Consider the following 20,526-nt stretch of genomic DNA (forward strand, 5'->3'; position numbering starts at 1 on the left):
CCAGAAACTGCGGTCGCAACTTTTGAAAATAATATTGTTGTTATTATTGTTCTCCTCTTCAAGAATCACTTGAACCCGGGAGGTGGAGGTTGCAGTGAGCTGAGATTGCACCACTGCACTCCAGCCTGGGTGACAGAGTGAGGCCCTGTCTCAAAAAACAACAACAACAAAAGTATCATTTTTGCTCTAAAAATAAAATAAAATAAAATCGTTGTATAAAACTTTACTAAACTGCAACTGTCTATACTTATGCAATGTATAGATACATGCAACAGGGTGTTTAAGTAAAGTTACAGGCTTACGCACTAAAACTTGATGATTGGTAAAGGGTGTGTTTCATACTTACTTGTCCATGTTTGTGCAATGAAGGTATACTCGAAGCTTCCTTCTCTTTGAACCTTTCACACTTGCCATTAACACCTTGGTGCCCACCAATTTCTTGAACAGAAGAGATAGCCAATAATCCTAGTTGTGGTGGTTGGGGAGAAAGAGACAAAAATAGATCTTTACTTATGTCCTTATTTAACGAAACCAGTGGCAAGCAAATAGTTATCCTACAAAGAGTATCACTGTTATCCTGGGGGCATTTAAATAGGATTCATCTTTTTTTTTTTTCTCCTTCACATGTGACCACCATGAATCTGAGAGCAGTATCTTGCTTGCTGCTTTTTATCACTGGAGGACACAATTCAAAAGGCCATACATAGCCTGTAGGGGATATCTGTCAAGAATGATCAGAGTTTAAGTATTCTTGGTTATCGTTCATCCAAGAATTCAAAGCAAAGCTCAAAGTCAAACTTTTAGACACACACACATACATAAACACATGTACACACTCACAAAGACAAATTTTTAAAGTAAAACTTCTGTCTGTTTAGAGACAAATAATTTCATTTAGGCCAGGCACGGTGGCCAAAGTGTAATCCCAGGATTTTGGGAGGCTGAAGTGGGTAGATCACTTGAAACCAGGAGTTCAAGACCAGCCTGAGAAATATGATGAAACCCCTTCTGTACACAAAATACAAAAAATTAGCCAGGTGTGGTGGTGTGTACCTGTAGTTCCAGGTACCCAGGAGGCTGAGGTGAGAAGATCACCTGATCCCAGGAGGTCAAGGCTGCAGTGAGCCGTGATTGTGCCACTGCACTCCAGCCTGGGAAACGAAATGAGACACTGTCTCAAAATAACAGTTAAAAAATCTTAAAAAAAATTTTCTTTTAAAACCTTATCCCCCCCACCCCAATAAAGTAACGGATTAGGCAATGGTCATCAACCAGACATTATGTGCTTCCAGAAGCAGATGATAAAGAATTCTTGCAAAAAAAAAATACAATAAAAAACCTGAATAAACCCAAGCTTCTAGGTATAACTACCAGTTTACAGGAAACACAGGGGACAGAGGATCATGCTAAATGATATCATAGGAATAAATTTAGCAAACTCTATAATGTAGGAAATGAAATACTATAGAGCAAATTACCTGTTTTTTCACATTAATAAATTACAAGAGATGAAAGAGAGGGAGGAAGAACTTAAAGATGAAAAAACTTAAGAGACTTATCAACCAAAGGTAATATATGGACCTTGTTTGGATTCTGATTTGAATAACTATCAACAATATTTTAGACAATAAGGAAAATGTGAGACACTGACAAAATATTTGGTGATACTAAGGAATTATTGTTATTATTTAAAGTGTGATAAAAGTATTGTGTTTTTACAAAAAGGATACATACTAAAATATATATATATTTTTGAGACATGGTCTCACTCTGTCGCCCAGGCTGGAGTGCAGTGGTGTGAATGCAGCTTACTGCAGCCTCAACCTCCTGGGCTCAAGCGATCCTCCTGCCTCAGCCTCTCATGTAGCTGGGACCACAGGCATGTGCCATCATGCCCAGATAAGTTTTTGATTTTTTGCTGCCATAGCTGGTTTTGAACTCCTGGGCTCAAGTGATCCTCCTGCCTCAGTTTCCCAAAGTGTTGGGATTACAGGTGTGAGCCACCACACCTATCACATACTGAAATATTTATAGATAAAGTAATATATCTGAAATTTGCTTCAAAGTAATCTAATAGGTAGGAGGTGAAAAGTGGGAAGGATTACGGATTAAACAAGATCAAAGTATGCAGGAGGAAATTATATTTTCTTCCTACTCTTTAGTTCTTAGTTGGGATGGACCTCCGTAACAAGACAGAAAACAGGAGAAAAACAAACATAAGTTTATTAACATGTATATTAATACATGTATATTAACAGAAAATACCAGGGAACAAGTAATTCTCAAAGAGGTGGCTTAGAACTCCAGCTTATAGAGCAAATTTTTGGACAAGAGACATGACAAAGGAAAAGGATTTTTAATCTCTGGGGTGGCAAGTTGTGGGAAGAAAAATAAATGAGTATGTAATATAGATTCTTCTAGTGCCATCTCTACACTGATAAGGGTCTGAAGTTATCTTCAGTGATTAACTTGTTTTTCCTGGTAGAAAGGGAAGGAGGGGGACTTTTAAGATTCATGTCCTGTTTTTAGGCAAATGGAGGAGGACAGAGAACTTTTCTTCTATGTGTTTCTTCCCAGTTGCCTTTAGCTCGAAATAATCCTTATGCCAAAGTGGCATATTTTGGGGTGGCATATTCTAGTCTCCTAAAGTGGGTTCATATACTTTCCTCTGTATTTTGTACATGATTAAAATTTTCTATAGTAAAAGTTTTTCTTAAAAAACCATGGACCGGTGGCGGGCACAATGGTTCATGCCTGTAATCCCAACACTGGGAGGCTGAGGTGGGATGATCACTTGAGCCCAGGAGCTCGAGACCAGCCTGTGCAATACAGTAAGACCTTGTCTCAATTTTTAAAATAATAAATAAATAAATCAATAAATCACCATTCAATACATACCCCAACTTTCCTTCTTGAAAATACAGGGAAAGTAGACTTAACAAGACAAATAGCTTTTGTTTCTCTGCTTAAATTCCACTTTTTCACTGGAGACAAGAGTGAAATCAATGTTTTCAAAGGAGACATAAGCATGGGTCAATGACTGGTAGGGTAGAAGTACGCGGGCCTCAGAGGCAGGATTTGAATGGGATTTTTAAGAGTAACGTAGGACTACAGTGTGGCTTCCTGTAAATCATGCAACCTCTTCTCAATTTGAACTTCCTTATCTAAAAAATGGATCCAAGATACCTGCCTTGCCACCTCACAGGACTGTCATGCAAATAAAGTCACAGACATGTAGAGTGAGTTTAAGTCTAATTCTCTTGGATCTACAAGTGTCAAGGGTACCATTTACTCTTGCACGTTTTTCTAGCTGACTGAGAACCTTGAAGGAGAAGCATGTTTACTGCATATACAAAGAGTTTGTAAGGCAAAGGTTTATGTCTGGGCCCTGGGAAAATTTGGATGAGATAAAAAGGTCAGGAGTAGATTTTGAATGTTTGTCTAGTGAAATTACTATGCTTAGTTTAACTCTATATATGACAGAATATACTTGGGGAAAGATAAATTCCATTTTTGCAAGGTCACTTTTCTAATAATTTTCTAAAAAAAGATGAGTAATATGTTCCACAAGCTTGGACCACTATAGATAAAAAGCAATTTTGTTGGGAAGTCTATCCACAAACCACAAAAGCCTAGCTTATATTTTCACATACGCTCTTTGCAAAATTTCTTAGCTTTCCTACAACATTCAAATAATTCTTTTAGGAATTATTCTTAGAAAACAGATATCTGCAAATGACATTTTAGACTATAAAAATCAAGGTCATGCTTCTCAGGGCTACATCTGTATTATCCCTGACATATATTTAGACATACAGATCTTCCACGAGGCTTTTTGGGAAGAAACATTTCCTGATTTAGCACCAGATACAGTTGGAGGAAGGATTAGAAATGAGACTTTATTCATAAATATCTTGAAGATTATTAACAAAATAGTAAATTCTTAGCATGAGATTTTTAAGCAAATACATGGTACTGGCTCATTTTAAGATTAAATAAGTTACAATTTCATAACATAAAAAATGTTTTGAAGCTTTGCATACTGTAGGCAATTATAACTTTGATTTACTTTGTAAAACATTTAAAAATCCAACTTATTTTGTCTTGTATAATAAGTCATAAAATTTCAAATTATCCCCTTTTAAACAAAATCCACACTATACTGCAAATGGCTTACATTTAAAAAGTTATTTCTAGCTCTTGATTTCTTCTCTTCAAACACACAAAAAAATATTAGATTGGATGATATCTAAGCCTCCTTCTAATTCATCATCTCATGATTTGGCTAGTTACTAAGAGGATTGACTATTCATAGGAGGTTAACACCAGAGGTCCTGAGTTGACTTTAATCTACTCTACTAGAATTAGGAAAATAACGGTCACTTACGGGTAAAGGATCGAAGTTTTCATCCACTAAATGGTAGTTTCCTGCTCCAAAGAATACTTGCCTCATCACCACTTCTATTCCCATTCGGGCTGACAGGCCCAATTTATCCAGCCACCTGGGACAGAGCGAGACCAAGCTTTCTTGAGGTTTGGAAACAAAATCACTCAATTCTAATTGCACACCATCTTGATTTTATTTATTTATTTATTTATTTATTTATTTATTTATTTAGAGACAGGGTCTCACTCTGTCACCCAGGCTGGAGTGCAGTGGCGTGATCATAGCTCTCTGCAACCTCAAACTCCTGGGCTCCGTTAATCCTCCTGTCTCAGCCTCCCAAGTAGCTGGGACTGAAACCACCTTTGCAAAAATTATAACTGAGGAAATTATGACAGTGAAAGAGATCAGACCTAATTGACTCCATCTTGCTTCTAACTTGTAAGCTGTCCTTCTTCATTCCTGGGTGTAGGCTGAACTAACTTTGGGAAGAAATTCAGTTCATGGTTTGACTCTGAAACAAAAATGATAATAGCCCTTTTCCGAAAAGACCCCCTTCTTGCCTGGGGACAAGTCTACCTTTGCAGGACTAACAAATTAGCTACAACATTAGAGATTACGGTTTAGGGATAATGCAGCCTCTGGCTCCAAGAGTCTGAACCTCCCCAAATTGTTCCTGGGGATAACATCACTGTTGTAAAACCTAAGATCGGTGCTTGAGATATCTTGCAGACCCTGAACTGGATGGATCAGTTGAGACCACCCAGACTGGTAATCTGGCCCAACCAGTTCTGCCATCCCATCCAGGAACAGAAGACAGCAAGGAAACCTCACTTCCACTCCCTGTGATTCCATCTCCAACCTGACCAATCAGCACTCTCCACTTCCTAAGCCCCTACCGGCCAAATTATCCTTAAAAACTCTGATCCTCGAACGTTCGGGGAGACTGATTTGAGTAATAATAAAACTCTGGTCTCCTGCACAGCTGGCTCTGCATAAATTACTCTTTCTCTATTGCAATTCCCCTGTCTTGATAATTGGCTCTTGATACAGGACCACAGGTGCATGCCACCATGCCTGGTTCTGGTTTATTGATCTTTGAGGGAGGAATTAACAGGAAGCCAGAAAAGTGTCATCAATTATAAATAAGTCATTTAAATGAAATGGCAACTGCATGCAGCAGCAGCAGCAGAATCCCTCCCTTTACATCTTTCCATATGATAACAAATCCTAGAAGACTATTACCATGCTAGAGGTACCCCTTGCAGGGTGAGACAACTTCCACAAAGCAGAGTAGACAAATTCCCACCTCTGTAGACAATTCCTGGTCCTATGAGGTCCCTGCACAAACAATGTGTGAGGGCTGAAGAAAAAGTCGCAGTCAGCAGGGGTAAAATGTATAATAGGCAGAATTGCACCTAAGCTATTATGGACACCTCTTCTCCTTTATCCCCCTTCTCCCCGACACCCCAGATCTTTAGTTAATGGCAAAACAAACATCTCCATTCTTTATTCCTCATGCTTCCATGGGCATAAAGGATTTGTGATGTATTCTAGGCTTATAAGAATGAGGATGAGAGAAAAAAGAATGAAGATGGAAGAGAAAAGAAAAAAAATCTCAATGTGAGGATATAGCACTATAGATTAAAAGCATTAATAGAGTTACTAAATGTAACTAAACCAGTATTTTAAAGCAATCAATTTGTGGTGTTGGACAATGAGATGATTTAACAAATCTTTAAATTTAATGATAGCCCCTCTGGTGGGACCTCATACTTTAGGCTCTAAACTTCTTGGGAATCTATGAATTATAGCTACATACACTAAGTATCCTCCTGAGAGACAAAGCTGTAATATGCTCTAAATTGCATTTTTTTTTTTTTTTTTTTTAAGAGACAGGGTGTGGCCGGGTGTGGTGGCTCATGTCTGTAATCCCAGCACTTTGGAAGGTTGAGGTGGGCAGATCACTTGAGCTCACAGGTTTCAGACCAGCCTGGGCAACATGTCAAAACCCCATCTCTACTAAAAATACAAAAATTAGCCCAGTGCGGTGATACTCCTGTAGTCCCAGCTACTCAGGACGCTGAGGCAGGAGAATCGCTTGAACCCGGGAGGCAGAGGTTGCAGTGAGGTGAGATCGTGCCACTGCCCTTCAGTCTGGGTGACAGAGGGGAAAAAGAAAAGACAGAGTCTCACTCGGTTGCCCAGGCTAGAGTGCAGCGGCACCATCGTAACTGACTGCAGCCTCAAACTCCTGGGCTCAAGCAGTCCTCTCACCTTGGCCTCCCAAAGTGTTGAGATTACAGGGAACTACCATATCCGACCATATACATTCTTTTACAATGTACTTCTTTAGAGTAAGGACTACTTGACGTATTTATGGGCCATAATTAAAGGACAAAATTTCTAAAACGATTCATCCTTATAGTGATTAATTTGGGACACTTGTTAAAGATGTCCCTCAAGCTTTAGTAAATCATTTTCTTGCAAAATCTGTCATGAATTTTGGGGCTCAGCCACTGAAACTGTCTTTGACCTGCTTTTTGGCTGGGGAGCTATTTCAGCAGAATAGAGGGATGGAGAAGAGCTGCACTCTGACCCCTAAGGCCAGCGCTGCTTCACTCACATAAAGCCAGCTGCAAAGGTGTCGGATAGCAAGGGCGCTCCGCCTCCATATGCAGAGCTTGTTTCTCCTAACCAGACCTTCTTGCCAGGCCTGGTGCTCTCTACCACCTATAGAACAGAAAAGTATCCATGTAATTGCAAAAAAGCTGACCTGTAGTTTCAGCTGTGGTGTTGAAGACTAACAGCATTCAAAACTTTGTATTCCTAGACCCACCCCTTCTATATAGTTATAAAATATGTTCATAGTCATTTAGGTCTTGGGAAACTTTCTTTTATTGAAATAGTAGGCTGTGGAAGGAATATGAAGTGAACCAACCCATTCTTATCATCTATGTGAGTTAATTCTACTAAAGGTTATTGGAAATATTTCAAATTTCTAATCACATACATGGGGTAAGACCCAATGCTAAGGGGAAGACTAACAGTGGATAAGTCATAGTGCTTATTCTCTAAAATTAGAAAAACATGTAAATATACATACCTATAGAATTTAGAACTAGCTAGACTATAAAATAAGGATTCTGGTTTTACATTAAAAAGTTTAAAAAGACTATTACCTGGAAAACTTTTTGCACAGATGAAATAAAAATGTCCAATACATCAGGGTTTAGAAAATCTTCCTTGGTAGCAGTCCGTCCATTCAAATAGTAGCTAAATTATACAGAAAATATTCAGGAAAAAAATAACAAACTTTACTTTCTGCTTTTAGGTTAATTGCTGACCTTATTCTTCTTCTTACATCTCCCACTCACCTGTTACTAAAAAAAGGTAGAAGCTCTACTAGGGAAAGGCCAAGATGGAAGGGAGTTATGAGGAGGAGTCCATTCTATGCAAGTAACTAGAAATCAGTTACTCTGTCTTGAAAAAACACAGTGGCAAGTACATGTACTCCTGGGTTACTGGTTCTTTGGCAAGCAATTGGTTTTAGCCACTTATACGTTCCATGGGTTAATTGGCACTGTTCTTCTGTATAAAGTGATCTTTATAGAAACCACCACATTATTTAAAATAACTTTAAATTTTTGTTCTATTAATATTAAAATTGGAGTACAGTGCTACTTGAGACACTATTTGTTTCTTATTTGAACTGCAGTCAGTTGGCAGTTAAGTGGAACTAACTTTTTGAATACTAGGTCATAAATAAAGCTAGCCTTACTTTCCTAGTATTAAGAATAGAAGATGTACTTACTGATGCCACGTAACTGAATCAATCACTTCTCCACCAGCCTTCAGGAAGCTAGAAAAAAAATTTTATTATCACTCAGTCATATAATACATATATGTGCACAATATACGCATGAGAGTTTTATTCCCTAGAAATGGGCTGGTTACTGCTTTAGGATCAGGTAAACACAAACTTCCTAATTTTGATAGCAAATTTTATCATAGGTGACATTTGCCTCAGATCCCTTGATATTCTGAACTCGTCAAAATTTCCTTTTTTGGTAAATCATGTATTCAGGCAGCAGATTGTTTAATAACATGTGGACTATTGAGGATTGTCTACCAGAGAGAATTTTTTTTTTTTTTTTTTTAAGAAAAGGGTGTGGTGGCTCATGCCTGTAATCTTGGCACTCTGGGAGGCTGAGGTGGGAGGATGGCTTGAGCACAGGAATTCAAGAGACCAGCCTGGGCAACACAGGGAGACCTCATCTCTACAAAAAAATTTTTTTAAAGTAGCCAGGTGTGGTGGTGTGCACCTGTAGTCCCAGCTATTTGTGGGACTGAGATGGGAGGATTACTTGAGCCTGGGAGGTCGAAGTTGCAGTGTGCCATGATTGTACCACTGCACTCCAGTTTGCGTGACAGAGCGAGACTCTGTCTCAAAAGGAAAAAGAAGAAAAGTAAAGTGATTCTGCATCTTCTAGTTCCTACCTCTTCAGCATCTTAGCTGTCTTTCTTCGAGGCTGACCAACATCAGGACCATAGAGTTTTGCATTTTTGAAGGTGGACTTTCTTAGAAGTTTATGCAATTGAATAAAATCTTCTCCTAACTGCGACCCATTGATGAAAATATCAGCCTTCTTAAGGAAACTGTTAGGTTCTGAAAGACAGCAATTCTCAAAATATATATAGAGAAATGTTGTATTTAAAAGCAAACATACAGCAGTATATAAAAGCAACAAAACATTTTCCAAATTACAAAAACTTGTCATTCAAAGTCAAGAAAAGTAAAACCAGGTCTGGTGCTATGGCTCATGCCTGTAATCCCAGCATTTTGGTAGGCTGAGGCAGGAGGATCCCCTGAGGCCAGGAGTTTGAGACCACTCTGGGTAACATAGTAAAGCCCTGTTCCATGGGGAAAAAAAAAATTAGCTAGATGTGGTGGTGCATGCCTGTAGTCTCAGCTTGAGAGGCTGAGGGAGAGGATCACTTGAGCCCAGAAGGTCGAGGCCATAGTGAGCCATGATCACGCAACTGCATTCCAGCCTGAGTGACAGAGCAAGCATCTGTCTCAAAAAATAAAATAAATAAGTAAAGTAAAACTCATAGTTATAAATAAGATACTCCAGAAAAACAAAACAAAAATTTTAACTCTATAACTGAGATACGAGGGTCTATTAAACAATTTGAAGTTAATAATGAGGGTAATAAACCAATGGATATGGATATCTGGGAACTAGACTATATTCCATATCTAATAGCTTCATTTACTTTGCAAAAAAAGGTTTGAGACCAGGCACAGCGGCTCATGCCTATAATCCCAGCACTTTAGGAGGCCGAGGCAGGAGGATTACTTGAGGCCAGGAGATCGAGACCAGCCTTGGCAACACAACCAGACAAAAGAAAATAAAATTGGCTAGGCATAGTGTAGTCCTAGCTAATCGGGGGCTGAGGTGTGAGAGACTGCATGAGCCCAGGAGTTGGAGGTTACAGTGAGCTATGAACACGCCACTGCACTCCAGCCTGGGTAACAGAGCAAGATCTTGTCTGGAAAAAAAAAAAAAAAAAAAAAAGGTTTGAGCAGGAAGAAGACTTGTGCTCATCCTATTACTACATTTCATTTCCCATTTAATCCTCATTTCCATTGGTTGATATGTGGAAAAAGCACTCTATGTTTTGAATAAATGTGGTGAATCACGAATACTTATAGTTAAAATTTACAAGTTGTTTGCAAAAAAAGAGTGAAGAAGGAGACAGTCAGGAGCTTGACCCACGTAGGATTCTATACTGGCAAGTTCTAGACCGCTTGGGCAGGTAATGAAGGTTGCAATGGGGTTACTGAGATTAACTGACACATTTGAGAAACTGAGAAAGGAAGGGATGAATAAAACAAACTGCTGACTTCCCAGTTTTGCTGAGTCCAGCTTGCCAAGCATAATAGGGTTAAGTGATTCTGAAAATCTCAAGGGAACTTTGGAGCTGGGAAAGTTGCTGGCTACAACTGGTTCTCACTTCAGATGTAACATAAACTGGGATTAGCAATAATAGGTTCTGGAATAAATACAGTAGGAGTTTCTGCCACATGCACTTCCAAAAGTTGCATTGTTGAGCACTTGCAAGAATGTGCCCAGGCAGAAGTATATTTGCTAATACTAAAAAGAGTGTTGGCTTGGCGCAATGGCTCACGCCTGTAATCCCACCACTTTGCGACGCCGAGGCGGGCGGATCATGGGGTCAGGAGATCGAGACCATCCTGGCTAACACGGAGAAACCCCGTCTCTACTAAAAATACAAAAAAATTAGCCAGGCGTGGTGGCGGGCGCCTGTAGTCCCAGCTACTCAGGAGGCTGAGGCAGGAGAATGGTGTGAACGCGGGAGGTGGAGCTTGCAGTGAGCCGAGATGGCGCCACTGCACTCCAGCCTGGGCGACAGAGCGAGAGTCCGTCTCAAAAAAAAAAAAGTGTCATAAGAAATAATGCTAGCCGGGCCTGGTGGCTCACGCCTGTAATTCCAGCACTTTGGGAGGCAGAAGCGGGCAGATCGCGAGGTCAGGAGATCAAGACCATCCTGGCTAACACGGTGAAACCCCGTCTCTACTAAAAATACAAAAAATTAGCCGGGCGTGGTGGCGGGTGCCTGTAGTCCCAGCTACTCCGGAGGCTGAGGCAGGAGAATGGCGTGAATTTGGGAGGCGGAGCTTGAAGTGAGCCGAGGTGGCGCCACTGCACTCCAGCCTGGGCGGCAGTGCGAGACTCTGTCTCAAAAAAAAAAAAAAAAAGAAAAGAAATAATGCTAGTGGGGAATCTCCTTATTAACGAATTGTTCCCTGGGGTACTCACCATTGCCTAGTTCCCAAGAAATGTTATACCTCTTGGAAGAGCAGTAGTCCAGGAGCAACTGAGCATTAGAACTGTTCCACAGCAAATCTGCTGTTCTTAATAACGCATTTAGGCCAAAGATCAAGTCCAGTCCTGAACAATTTGCAAAAGTGTATAGCACATCTACAGAGCTTCCTAAAACAAAAACGTCACAATTTAATGGTTAGATTAGCACCACAATGAAGGCCTCCAGATTCGCTTTTCATAATGAATAACTATTTCTGCTGTTAAACTGAAGAAATTCTAGTTCTAATAAATAATTATAATTATGTTTACGAGACAACAAAATTGGACAAATTAAAAAAAATCAATCTGATTTCATTTGCTCCAGCTGTTGAATGAAGTCCCATGGAAGATACCAGAAGCTCTGGTCTGACACTTAGGTTTTGTTCAAGTGACATCAGGAGAATTGGGGAAGCCACAATTTATAGCTCAGTGCTCCACATGCATAGCCGGACTGTCATTAGTTAGCATAAACCCCACTCTTCATAATCTAAATATCTCTAGTCACAAGTTCAGTTAAAAATATTTTGATAATTTTAATTATATTTAAAACAATTTTTAAAAAAATCCCTGTATATGATTTATTAATTTAAAATGAATCAAATTTTACATTAAACAATTGGCCTAGAGTTATAGGACTGTGGTTTCCAAACTTTGTGCAGGGCAAGCTGGGGAGCACCAGTGAGTGCATGGGTACAGCTGCAGGATTTAGCAACTAAAAGTGCAGGGCACCTAGTTAAACTTGAACTTCAGATAAACAATAAATAATGTTTAGTGTATGTCCTATGTAACCATTAAGAAATACTTAGCACAGGGGCCAGGTGCAGTGGCTCATGCCTGTCATCCTAGCACTTTGGGAGGCCGAGGCGGGCGGATCACTTGAGCCCAGGAGTTCAAGACCAGCCTGGGCAACATGGCAAAACCACATCTCTACAAAAAACACAAAAATTAGCCGGGCATGATGGTAAGCACCTGTAGTTCCAGCTAGCTACTTGGGAGGCTGAGGTGGGAGGATCACCTGAGCCCAGGGAGGTCAAGGCTGCAGTGAGCCATGATCATGCCATTGCACTCCAGCCTAGGCAACAGAATGAGACCCTGTCTCCAAAAAAAAAAAAAAAAAAAAGTAAAGAAAAATAATTAACATGAAAAAAATTATTTATCTGAAATTCAACTCTAACCAGGCAGTGCTATTTACAGAGGCACTGTAGGATCTTTTAAGCTTGCAAGGAAAAAACATCAACATCTATTGGACAGCATTACTATTGGACCTATTACTATTAGGTTGTGTAGACCTTACAATTTAATAATCAAAATACAGGTATTTTTTGTGGCCTAGGCATGCTGTAAAAAAATTTTCTGCGATATTAAGGTGCCATAAGTTTGGGAACTTCTGTACTCTGCGCTTTTTAAACCATTAGCTGTTCTATTACCACTTTTTGAGAGTGGCAACAATATAATTTGAAGTGTTGTCTTTAGATTGATTATCATATGCATAATAAGTCCTTCCAATTTTCATGTATATCTACAGTCGTTTGTTAAAGAGTAATTCATTCCTGAACTCTTGTAGTTAAAAAAGAAAGATCTCTATCTATCCGGCAAACTTACACCCTTTCTCCTTAAAAGTGGCTTTTTGTTTTGTTTCTAAGTCTTTGGCCTGAATTACCTGAATAACTGTAGAATAATATTAAACATTAACTATTTAAGCCAGGTGTGGTGGCTCATGCCTGTAATCCCAGCACTTTGGGAGGCTGAGGCAGGTGGATCACCTGAGGTCAAGAGTTCGAGACCAGCCTGCCCAATATGGTGAACCCCCGTCTCTACTAAAAATACAAAAATTAGCTGGGTGTGGTGGCATGTACCTGTAGTCCCAGCTACTTGGGAGGCTGAGACAGAATTGCTGGAACCTGGGAGGTGGAGGTTGCAGTGAGCCGAGATTGTGCCACTGCACTGCAGCCTGGGTGACAGAGCAAGACTCTGTCTCAAAAAAAAAAAAAAAAAAAATTAACTATTTAATATTAACTATAAAGACCACTAGGCAGAAACAACTCTTGCAAGCTGCTTTAGGTGTTTTGATATTTGCTGTGTCACCCACTTCCATAAACTGCTGCCTACCATCAAGGAATGACAGACATTTGGGTTTGAAAAGCTCCCTAGAGTCCTGTGACCCAGCATTCTACCAGATCTTAGAGCCACAGTTTAGGGCAGTATGGAGGCTTTGGGATCATCACCCTATGCTTAACCTCCACCCTCATTTTTCTAGGAGGAAACTGAGATTCAAACAAGGTAAGTCTTTGCCCAATATCACGCAGCTGTTTGGTGGCAGTGCCATTACTAAAGTCTGTTACAAGGGGTGAGTGACCTGCTTTAGTCACACATTATAGGCTTTTATATTGCAAAATCATGTTGTAGGAAGTGCCCTGGATCAGAAATCATAAGACTTGAGCTCCAGGCACAACTCTCCCACTTATAGACTATAATATGATCGGGGGTAATATCTTTGCCCGACAGGAACCTCAGATATGGATCTACAGTCCTGGGGCAAGCACTATCACATGTCTTCGCCATAAAACCAAGGTTGAAATGACACATGTGAAAACTGTCGGTAAATCACAAAAATCCCTTACAGCTAAACAGCACTTTGTACTAGCTCTGACCAAAGATTATAGCATTTTCAAAAAACCTGGAATGCTTGCACTCATACTTTACCCTTCCTCCATTTCTTCATTCTTCCAAATGCACTTGGAATTTACATGGGTCGAAATTCTATTATACACCCCCTATAACATAATCAACTGTAACATCTCCTGGAATAGAGGCTATTGACGACTGAGTTCAAATCCATTCTTTTTTTCTTTTCTTTTCTCTTTTTTGTTTTTTTTTGAGACAGAGTATTGTTCTGTCGCCCAGGCTGGAGTGCAATGGCATGATCTTGGCTCACTGCAACCTCCGCCTCCCGGGTTCAAGCGATTCTCCTGCCTCCGCCTCTGGAGTAGCTGGGACTACAGGTGGATGCCACCAAGCCCGGCTAGTTTTTGTATTTTTAGTAAAGACGGGGTTTCACTGTGTTGGCCAGGCTGGTCTTGAACTCCTGACCTCAAGTGATCAACCTGCCTCAGCCTCTCAAAGTGCTGGGATTACAGGCGTGAGCCACCACGTCTGGCCACATCTACTTAAAAAAAAAAAAAAACAAAAAACAGAAGGGCCACCTAGCCTACTCCTTCCCCAAAATACGAAGAACAATTTAAAAACTTACAATTTATTATCTTATTCCCAATCTTTTCCAGACTCTCATCTCTTACTGTATAAAGAGTGGAGAGATCCTTGGAATGAAGATAACTAAGATGACACATTGAAAAAAATGGCAGACTCTTTCCCTTGGACTGTACCATGTAAGTCTACGTCAGCATCCAGTGTGGGCCTGGGTGTAGGCAACAGAAGAATGGGGTGATGGGAACAGGAGGAGAAGAGGAAGTAAAAAGAGTTAGCTTACTCAGGATGATTACTTTAATAAGGGAGTCATCCTTTCTGCAGTCACACCCAAAATTACCTTTGTAACATTGCTTCCTTTTCCTGCTCAAACAGGTTTAAAATGTGAGTCTATATTCTCATGACAAATGTTTTTGTCAACTTCTACTTAAGTGGAACACACCATTCAAGAGGACCTGTGTTAGAAAACTTACCTCTATCTTCTGGGACACCTGTTTTTGTTTTGTTTTTTGTTTGTTTGTTTTTTGTTTTTGTTTTTTTGAGACACAGTCTCACTTTGTCGCTCAGGCTAGAGTGCAGTGGCGCAATCTCGGCTCACCACAACCTCTGCCTCCCAGATTCAAGTAATTCTCCTGCCTCAGCCTCCGGAGTAGCTGGGACTACAGGCGCCCGCCACCATGCCTGGCAAATTTTTGTATTTTTAGTAGAGATGAGGTTTCACCATGTTGGCCAGGCTGGTCTTGAACTCCTGACCTCAGGTAATCCACCTGCCTCAGCCTCCCAAAGTGCTGGGATTACAGGCGTGAGCCACAGCACCCAGCCTGGGACACGTGTTTTAAGGGTGCAGGCCACTAGCTAAGCAATGAACATGTCCTTATCTCAGCAGCCTTTTGCTACCTCTTCCTTTGTGGTACGTCCCCATGTCACTCAGCCATTACCAATCTCAGCCATTACCAACCTCAGCCACAGGTTCAGAACAATGTGTGGAATCCCCTACTGGCTTCTGAAATATTTGTCGCTACAATGAGTAGGTGCCCAAACTAAACACAGAAGATTTCTGTTTCCATGATGTGCCCATGAAAACTGAAAATTTCGAGCCAGAAATCAAATGCTTACAAATGCAAATAAAATTCTGTGTTTGTTGTACATTTTAGCGTTGCCAACAGGGTGGTTGGACTTACACTAACTAATCCAGTTGCATAGTTAGCAAAGGAAGGCATTTCCCCTGGTGTAGGAACTATGAAAGCCAAGTCCTGGAGTTGGAAACCTACCATTCTGGTAACAGAAAGATCCTGTGAAGTAGCAAAACTTTCTTAGAAATTTAAGATACATTGGTATAATGTTTAATACGACCCCCCAAGACTTACCTATATCTTCTGGGACATGTGTTTTAAGAGCAAATCTATTAATTACCTAATACAACTGGGTCTTCTCCTAGCAGAGCTATAATGATTTATTACAAATGTGGCCTTACTTCTGTGGTTCTCTGGTACGTGTCATTCCTTTAATGGGATCTGAAATGGCCCTCCCTTATGCCAAATTCCAGTCAATAATTAATTACACTTATTAAAGTGTCAGAGTAGATCCCCCTCTTAAAAATGCAAAAAAAATTTTTTAGAGAACATTAGCTATTAGCATATGTGCTATTTTCTGATTTCTTATGGATCACATTTTTTTCTGTACCATATACTTAAAAAATGTATATAAATTTGAAATCCATCTGATACACTGAACTCCAGGTAGTATACACTAAAATCTTAGAAAGATAATTTATTAATTAAAATAATATACTTTAAATAATGTTAACTAACCCAAACAAAGTATGGTAACTTCAAGATAATTTATTTTCAAAAGTCAAAAGAAGAGCTTAAAGTATCTGAGCAGTTTATTTATTTAACTGAGATATGGGAACATCATCCCTCAGTTGGGTATAAACATCAAACTTCAGATAAAAATATATTTCATAGTTAAAAAAGGATTGTGGCCAGGAGTGGTGGCTCAAGCCTGTAATCCCAGAACTTTGGGAGGCTGAGGTGGGTGGATCACCTGAGGTCAGGAGTTCGAGACCAGCCTGGAGCCTGGCCAACATGGTGAAACCCTGTCTGTACTAAGAAATACAAAAAATTAGCCGGTCATGGTGGCAGGCACCTGTAATCTCAGCTACTCAATAATCAATAATATGATCGGGGGTAATATCTTTACCCTACAAGAACTGAATAATCAAATATTCCTCATAATGAATAGGAGGCTAAGGCAGGAGAATCTCTTGAACCTGGGAGACAGAGGTTGCAGTGAGCCGAGATTGCGCCATTGCACTCCAGGCTGGGCGACAAGAGTGAGATTCCGTCTCAAAAAAAATAAAGGTTTCCTTGTTTCACTTGCTTTAAAGCCCCATGTGACAATGTCATCCTAATTTGAAGACTGGAAGACTGTTTTAGTGACTGAAAATACAATAATGGGTAGCTGAGCTAGCCCTGTGTTTGCAAAAGCCACAGAGGAAACAAAAAGAGAATGCTGCTTGGTGGCCAAGACTGTCTGGAGTGACTCAGGGCCCTCCTGCCTAATGCTTAAACCAATGCATACTGGGAGTTATTTCTGGGAGGGGGATGGACCTCAAGGTACGAATGATGTTCACGTTTTGCCCTTTATATGTCTGTATTTTAATTTTACATGAGGAATATATTCATGTTTTCCTTGACTCCCTAGTTTTTTAGAGCACTGAAGGTTGTTGTTAGATTATGAATGATTGATTTATCTTTCACTCTGTGGCTACTAAGCAATGTCAGATGAAGAAAAAACAAAAAAAACAAAAAACAAGTTTTGAGTTCAAGATTTCCCATTTGGGAAATGCTTCAGTATTTTCAGCTTTATACAACTTCTGTAGGACTTGCTAGATTGGAGTCCGAGTCCAGCCTATTCAAATATCTTTGGGGCTGGAACATCTCTAGGGTGCCTTTCATTTCTTACTTGAGTAGGTGCTGTTCTTGAACTTTTTCTGGTAGTGTTCTCGGAGTAGCAATTGCTCCTGGTAGGGCCATTCCAACCGTAACTTCTCCTCCACATCAGGAGGGATGGATCCATATTTGCAAATATCTGCAAGTGGAAGAGATCATTTAGAGGGTCTATTTTCACAGTGAGCAGGCTGAAATCCCATATATTTATTTAGTTAGCTATTTATGTGACTAAAGCAGGATAATTAAGTTCTGGTTATGAGGTAGGAGAGCAGAGAAAAGATATATTCTGTAACACATGTCAAATTTGCCGGCTCATGAATCACCACAAAGAAAACAACCAAGGGCAGGTTTCCTAAGAAATATTGAACATACACTGAAGATGGATATGTTGGACATAGCTCCAAGTTATTTAACAATTCAGAGGGCTCCTCAGAAGCTTGAAATTACTGGCCGGGTGCGGTGGCTCACACCTGTAATCCCAGCTCTTTGGGAGGATGAGATGGGTGAATCACTTGAGGTCAGGAGTTCGAGACCAGTCTGGCCAAATGGTGAAACCTCGTCTCTACTAAAATACAGCTACTCGGGAGGCTGAGGCAGGAGAATCACTTGAACCCAGGAGGCGAAGGTTGCAGTGAGCCGAGATCGTGTCACTGCACTCCAGCCTGGGTGACACCGGGCAACAAAGCGAGACGCTGTCTAAAAAAAAAAAAAAAAGCTTGAAATTACCAGAGAACTCTAATGAAGAAAACACAGTGCAGTTCTCTTAAGGTTCACTTCCAAAATCCATAGCAATTTGTTTTACATGGACTGTATCTGCAGTGTGGTGATTTCCTCCTGCCATCATGGGAGGTAGGATGGGTGGGAACCGTTGACTTCTTTTCCCTTTGAATTTGGTACTATCAGAGCTTCTGGGACCACAACATGTGCACTTGAAAAAATCCACCCTGGCCAGGCACAGTGGCTCTTGCCTGTAATTCCAGCACTTTGGGAGGCTGAGGCGGATGGATAGCTGGAGCTCAGGAGTTTGAGACTAGCCTGGACAAAATAGTAAAACCCTGTCTCTACTAAAAATACGAAAACTTAGCTGGGCGTGGTGGTGTATGCCTGTGGTCCCAGCTACTCGGGAGACCGAGGTGGGAGGATGGCTTGAGCCTGGGAGGCAGAGGCTGCAGTGAGCCAAGATCCTGCCATTGCACTCCAGCCTGGGTGACAGAGCCAGACCCTGTCTCAAAAAAAAAAAAAAAAAAAGAAAAAAGAAAAAAGAAAAATCCACCCCATCCTGTCAGGCAGACCATTTCTTTATCACAAGACAGCAGAGTCTCCCGGTGCTGGCTGCCAGGGCCGGCTGACTGGCTGATGACTTCCTTTCTGGAAAGCTGCACACTGACTCGCTGGTGGCTGGTGCCTCATCCATCCCTGGGCTCACAGAGGATGTTTCAGAGGAACTTGGATAACCCCAGTTTCCCCCACCGACCATCCTCCTAGACACAGGATGAAGAAAACTGATGAGCAAAGGACAGTTTCCTGTCTACACTTATATCTTTTGCACACAAATGACTGGTGGGAAAGGGCCAAGTCTAAACAGAAACTAGGTTGGGTGTGGTGGCTATGCCTATAATCCCAACACTTTGGGACTGCCAAGCAGGAGGATCACTTGAGTGCAGGAGCTTGAGACCAGCCTGGATAACATAGAAAGACTGTCTCTACAAAAAATAAAAAATTAGCCGGGTGTGGTGACATGCACCTATGGTCCCAGCTACTCAGGAGGCTGAGGTGGGAAGATTGCTTGAGCCCAAGAGGTCAAGGCTGCAGTGGGCCATGATTGTGCCACTGCACTCCAGCCTGGGCAACAGAGTGGGACTCTGTCTAAAAAAACGCCCCCAAAACAAAAAACAATCCCATAAACAACTCCAACCTGGTATTCAAAGATAACCCATCTGTCTTTTTCTATTTTCTCTGATTACTATTCTGTCAATTTAGCCCCAGTTACTGATGAATTGTTCTAAATACTTCATAACTGGAGAAAATAAACAGAAGGAAAAGATATAATATATGAAGTAATCAAATAGTCCTCATAATGAATATATACATTATATACAAATTATTATAATTCAGTGGTGCATACAATATTTTCAGTATTTTCTTTTTTAAAATTATTAAAAAATAGAGACAAGGTCTCTCTATGTTGCCCAGGCTGGTCCCGAACTCCTGGGCTCAAGTGATCCTCCTGCCTCAGCCTCCCAAAGTGTTGTGATTACAGGTGTGAGTCACTGCGCCCATCCTAGCAATTGTTAAGATATGATTTAATTTCCATTTGATGTCTGATAGCACTTCTGAAAGACAGGACAAATTTTCATGGCTCCCTAGGGCAGGTTTCTAAGGTGAAGGCTACAGACTTTCAATATCAGGATCCCCTGACAAGCTTGCTAAAATCAGAATCTAACGTTGGAGCCCAGAAGTCCACAGATCTCTTTCACCCATATTCTATTTTTAGAATAAATATCCTTCAATCTATCATTGTGTCTTCGGCTACAAATACTCTCTTTAGTTTGATGCGATTCTACCCACTTGCTCCCTCCAAGCAGGTCTATCCTTCAGCTACGATCACTGTTTTAATATTTACTGTACAATGAGCTCTCAGTTATATGAAGGACATCTTTTTTTTTTGTGAGGCCTCACACTGAACATGACAAACATCACGATGAGGAAATCTGCCCACTGCCTCCTCCTTTTGTTCAGGTTCCTTCACAGGTCAGATGAGGGGAGAGGAAGTTAATCTCATTAATTGTTAGGTGTGAGAAATAACAGTTTTCTCAAAGCATTCTCATGACGGACTGACGTTAATTAAAATATAGAGTTAATCTTTAAAAATTTTCACCCTGGTTGACTTGAGATTTCCAGTAACTTCTCTCTTCAAAGGTTGATTCCTTCTTGGGATCGAAAATTAGGAAGTCTGTCTTGGTGCCACCAAACCTCAGGTACGCAGGAGACAAGCCTCTGGCCAAGGTACGAAGCTTTGGAGAACTGTTAGGAAGACAAGCAAGAAAGTATAACTATTTTGTCCAAGATGATCTAGTCAAACATTCTTACT

General features: G+C 40.6%; 1 protein-coding gene across 2 annotated transcripts in view; it reads right to left on the reverse strand.

The window, feature by feature from the left end:
- HPSE (heparanase) overlaps positions 1–20,526 on the reverse strand; it is a 39,196-nt gene that overhangs the window by 6,218 nt on the left and 12,452 nt on the right. Inside the window, exons 2-10 of one of the 2 annotated variants that reach the window (XM_002814934.6) lie at positions 20,314–20,459; positions 17,449–17,574; positions 11,233–11,406; positions 8,885–9,053; positions 8,199–8,246; positions 7,567–7,660; positions 7,011–7,117; positions 4,388–4,502; positions 347–465 (exon numbers count right to left, since the gene is read on the reverse strand). In XM_002814934.6, the coding sequence (XP_002814980.2) occupies positions 347–465; positions 4,388–4,502; positions 7,011–7,117; positions 7,567–7,660; positions 8,199–8,246; positions 8,885–9,053; positions 11,233–11,406; positions 17,449–17,574; positions 20,314–20,459 (1,098 nt within the window). The remainder of the gene's footprint in view (positions 1–346; positions 466–4,387; positions 4,503–7,010; positions 7,118–7,566; positions 7,661–8,198; positions 8,247–8,884; positions 9,054–11,232; positions 11,407–17,448; positions 17,575–20,313; positions 20,460–20,526) is intronic. The other variant, XM_024246531.3, reaches the window with a different exon arrangement.

Source organism: Pongo abelii, chromosome 3 (assembly GCF_028885655.2).
Source record: "Pongo abelii isolate AG06213 chromosome 3, NHGRI_mPonAbe1-v2.0_pri, whole genome shotgun sequence".
NCBI lineage: Eukaryota > Metazoa > Chordata > Mammalia > Primates > Hominidae > Pongo > Pongo abelii.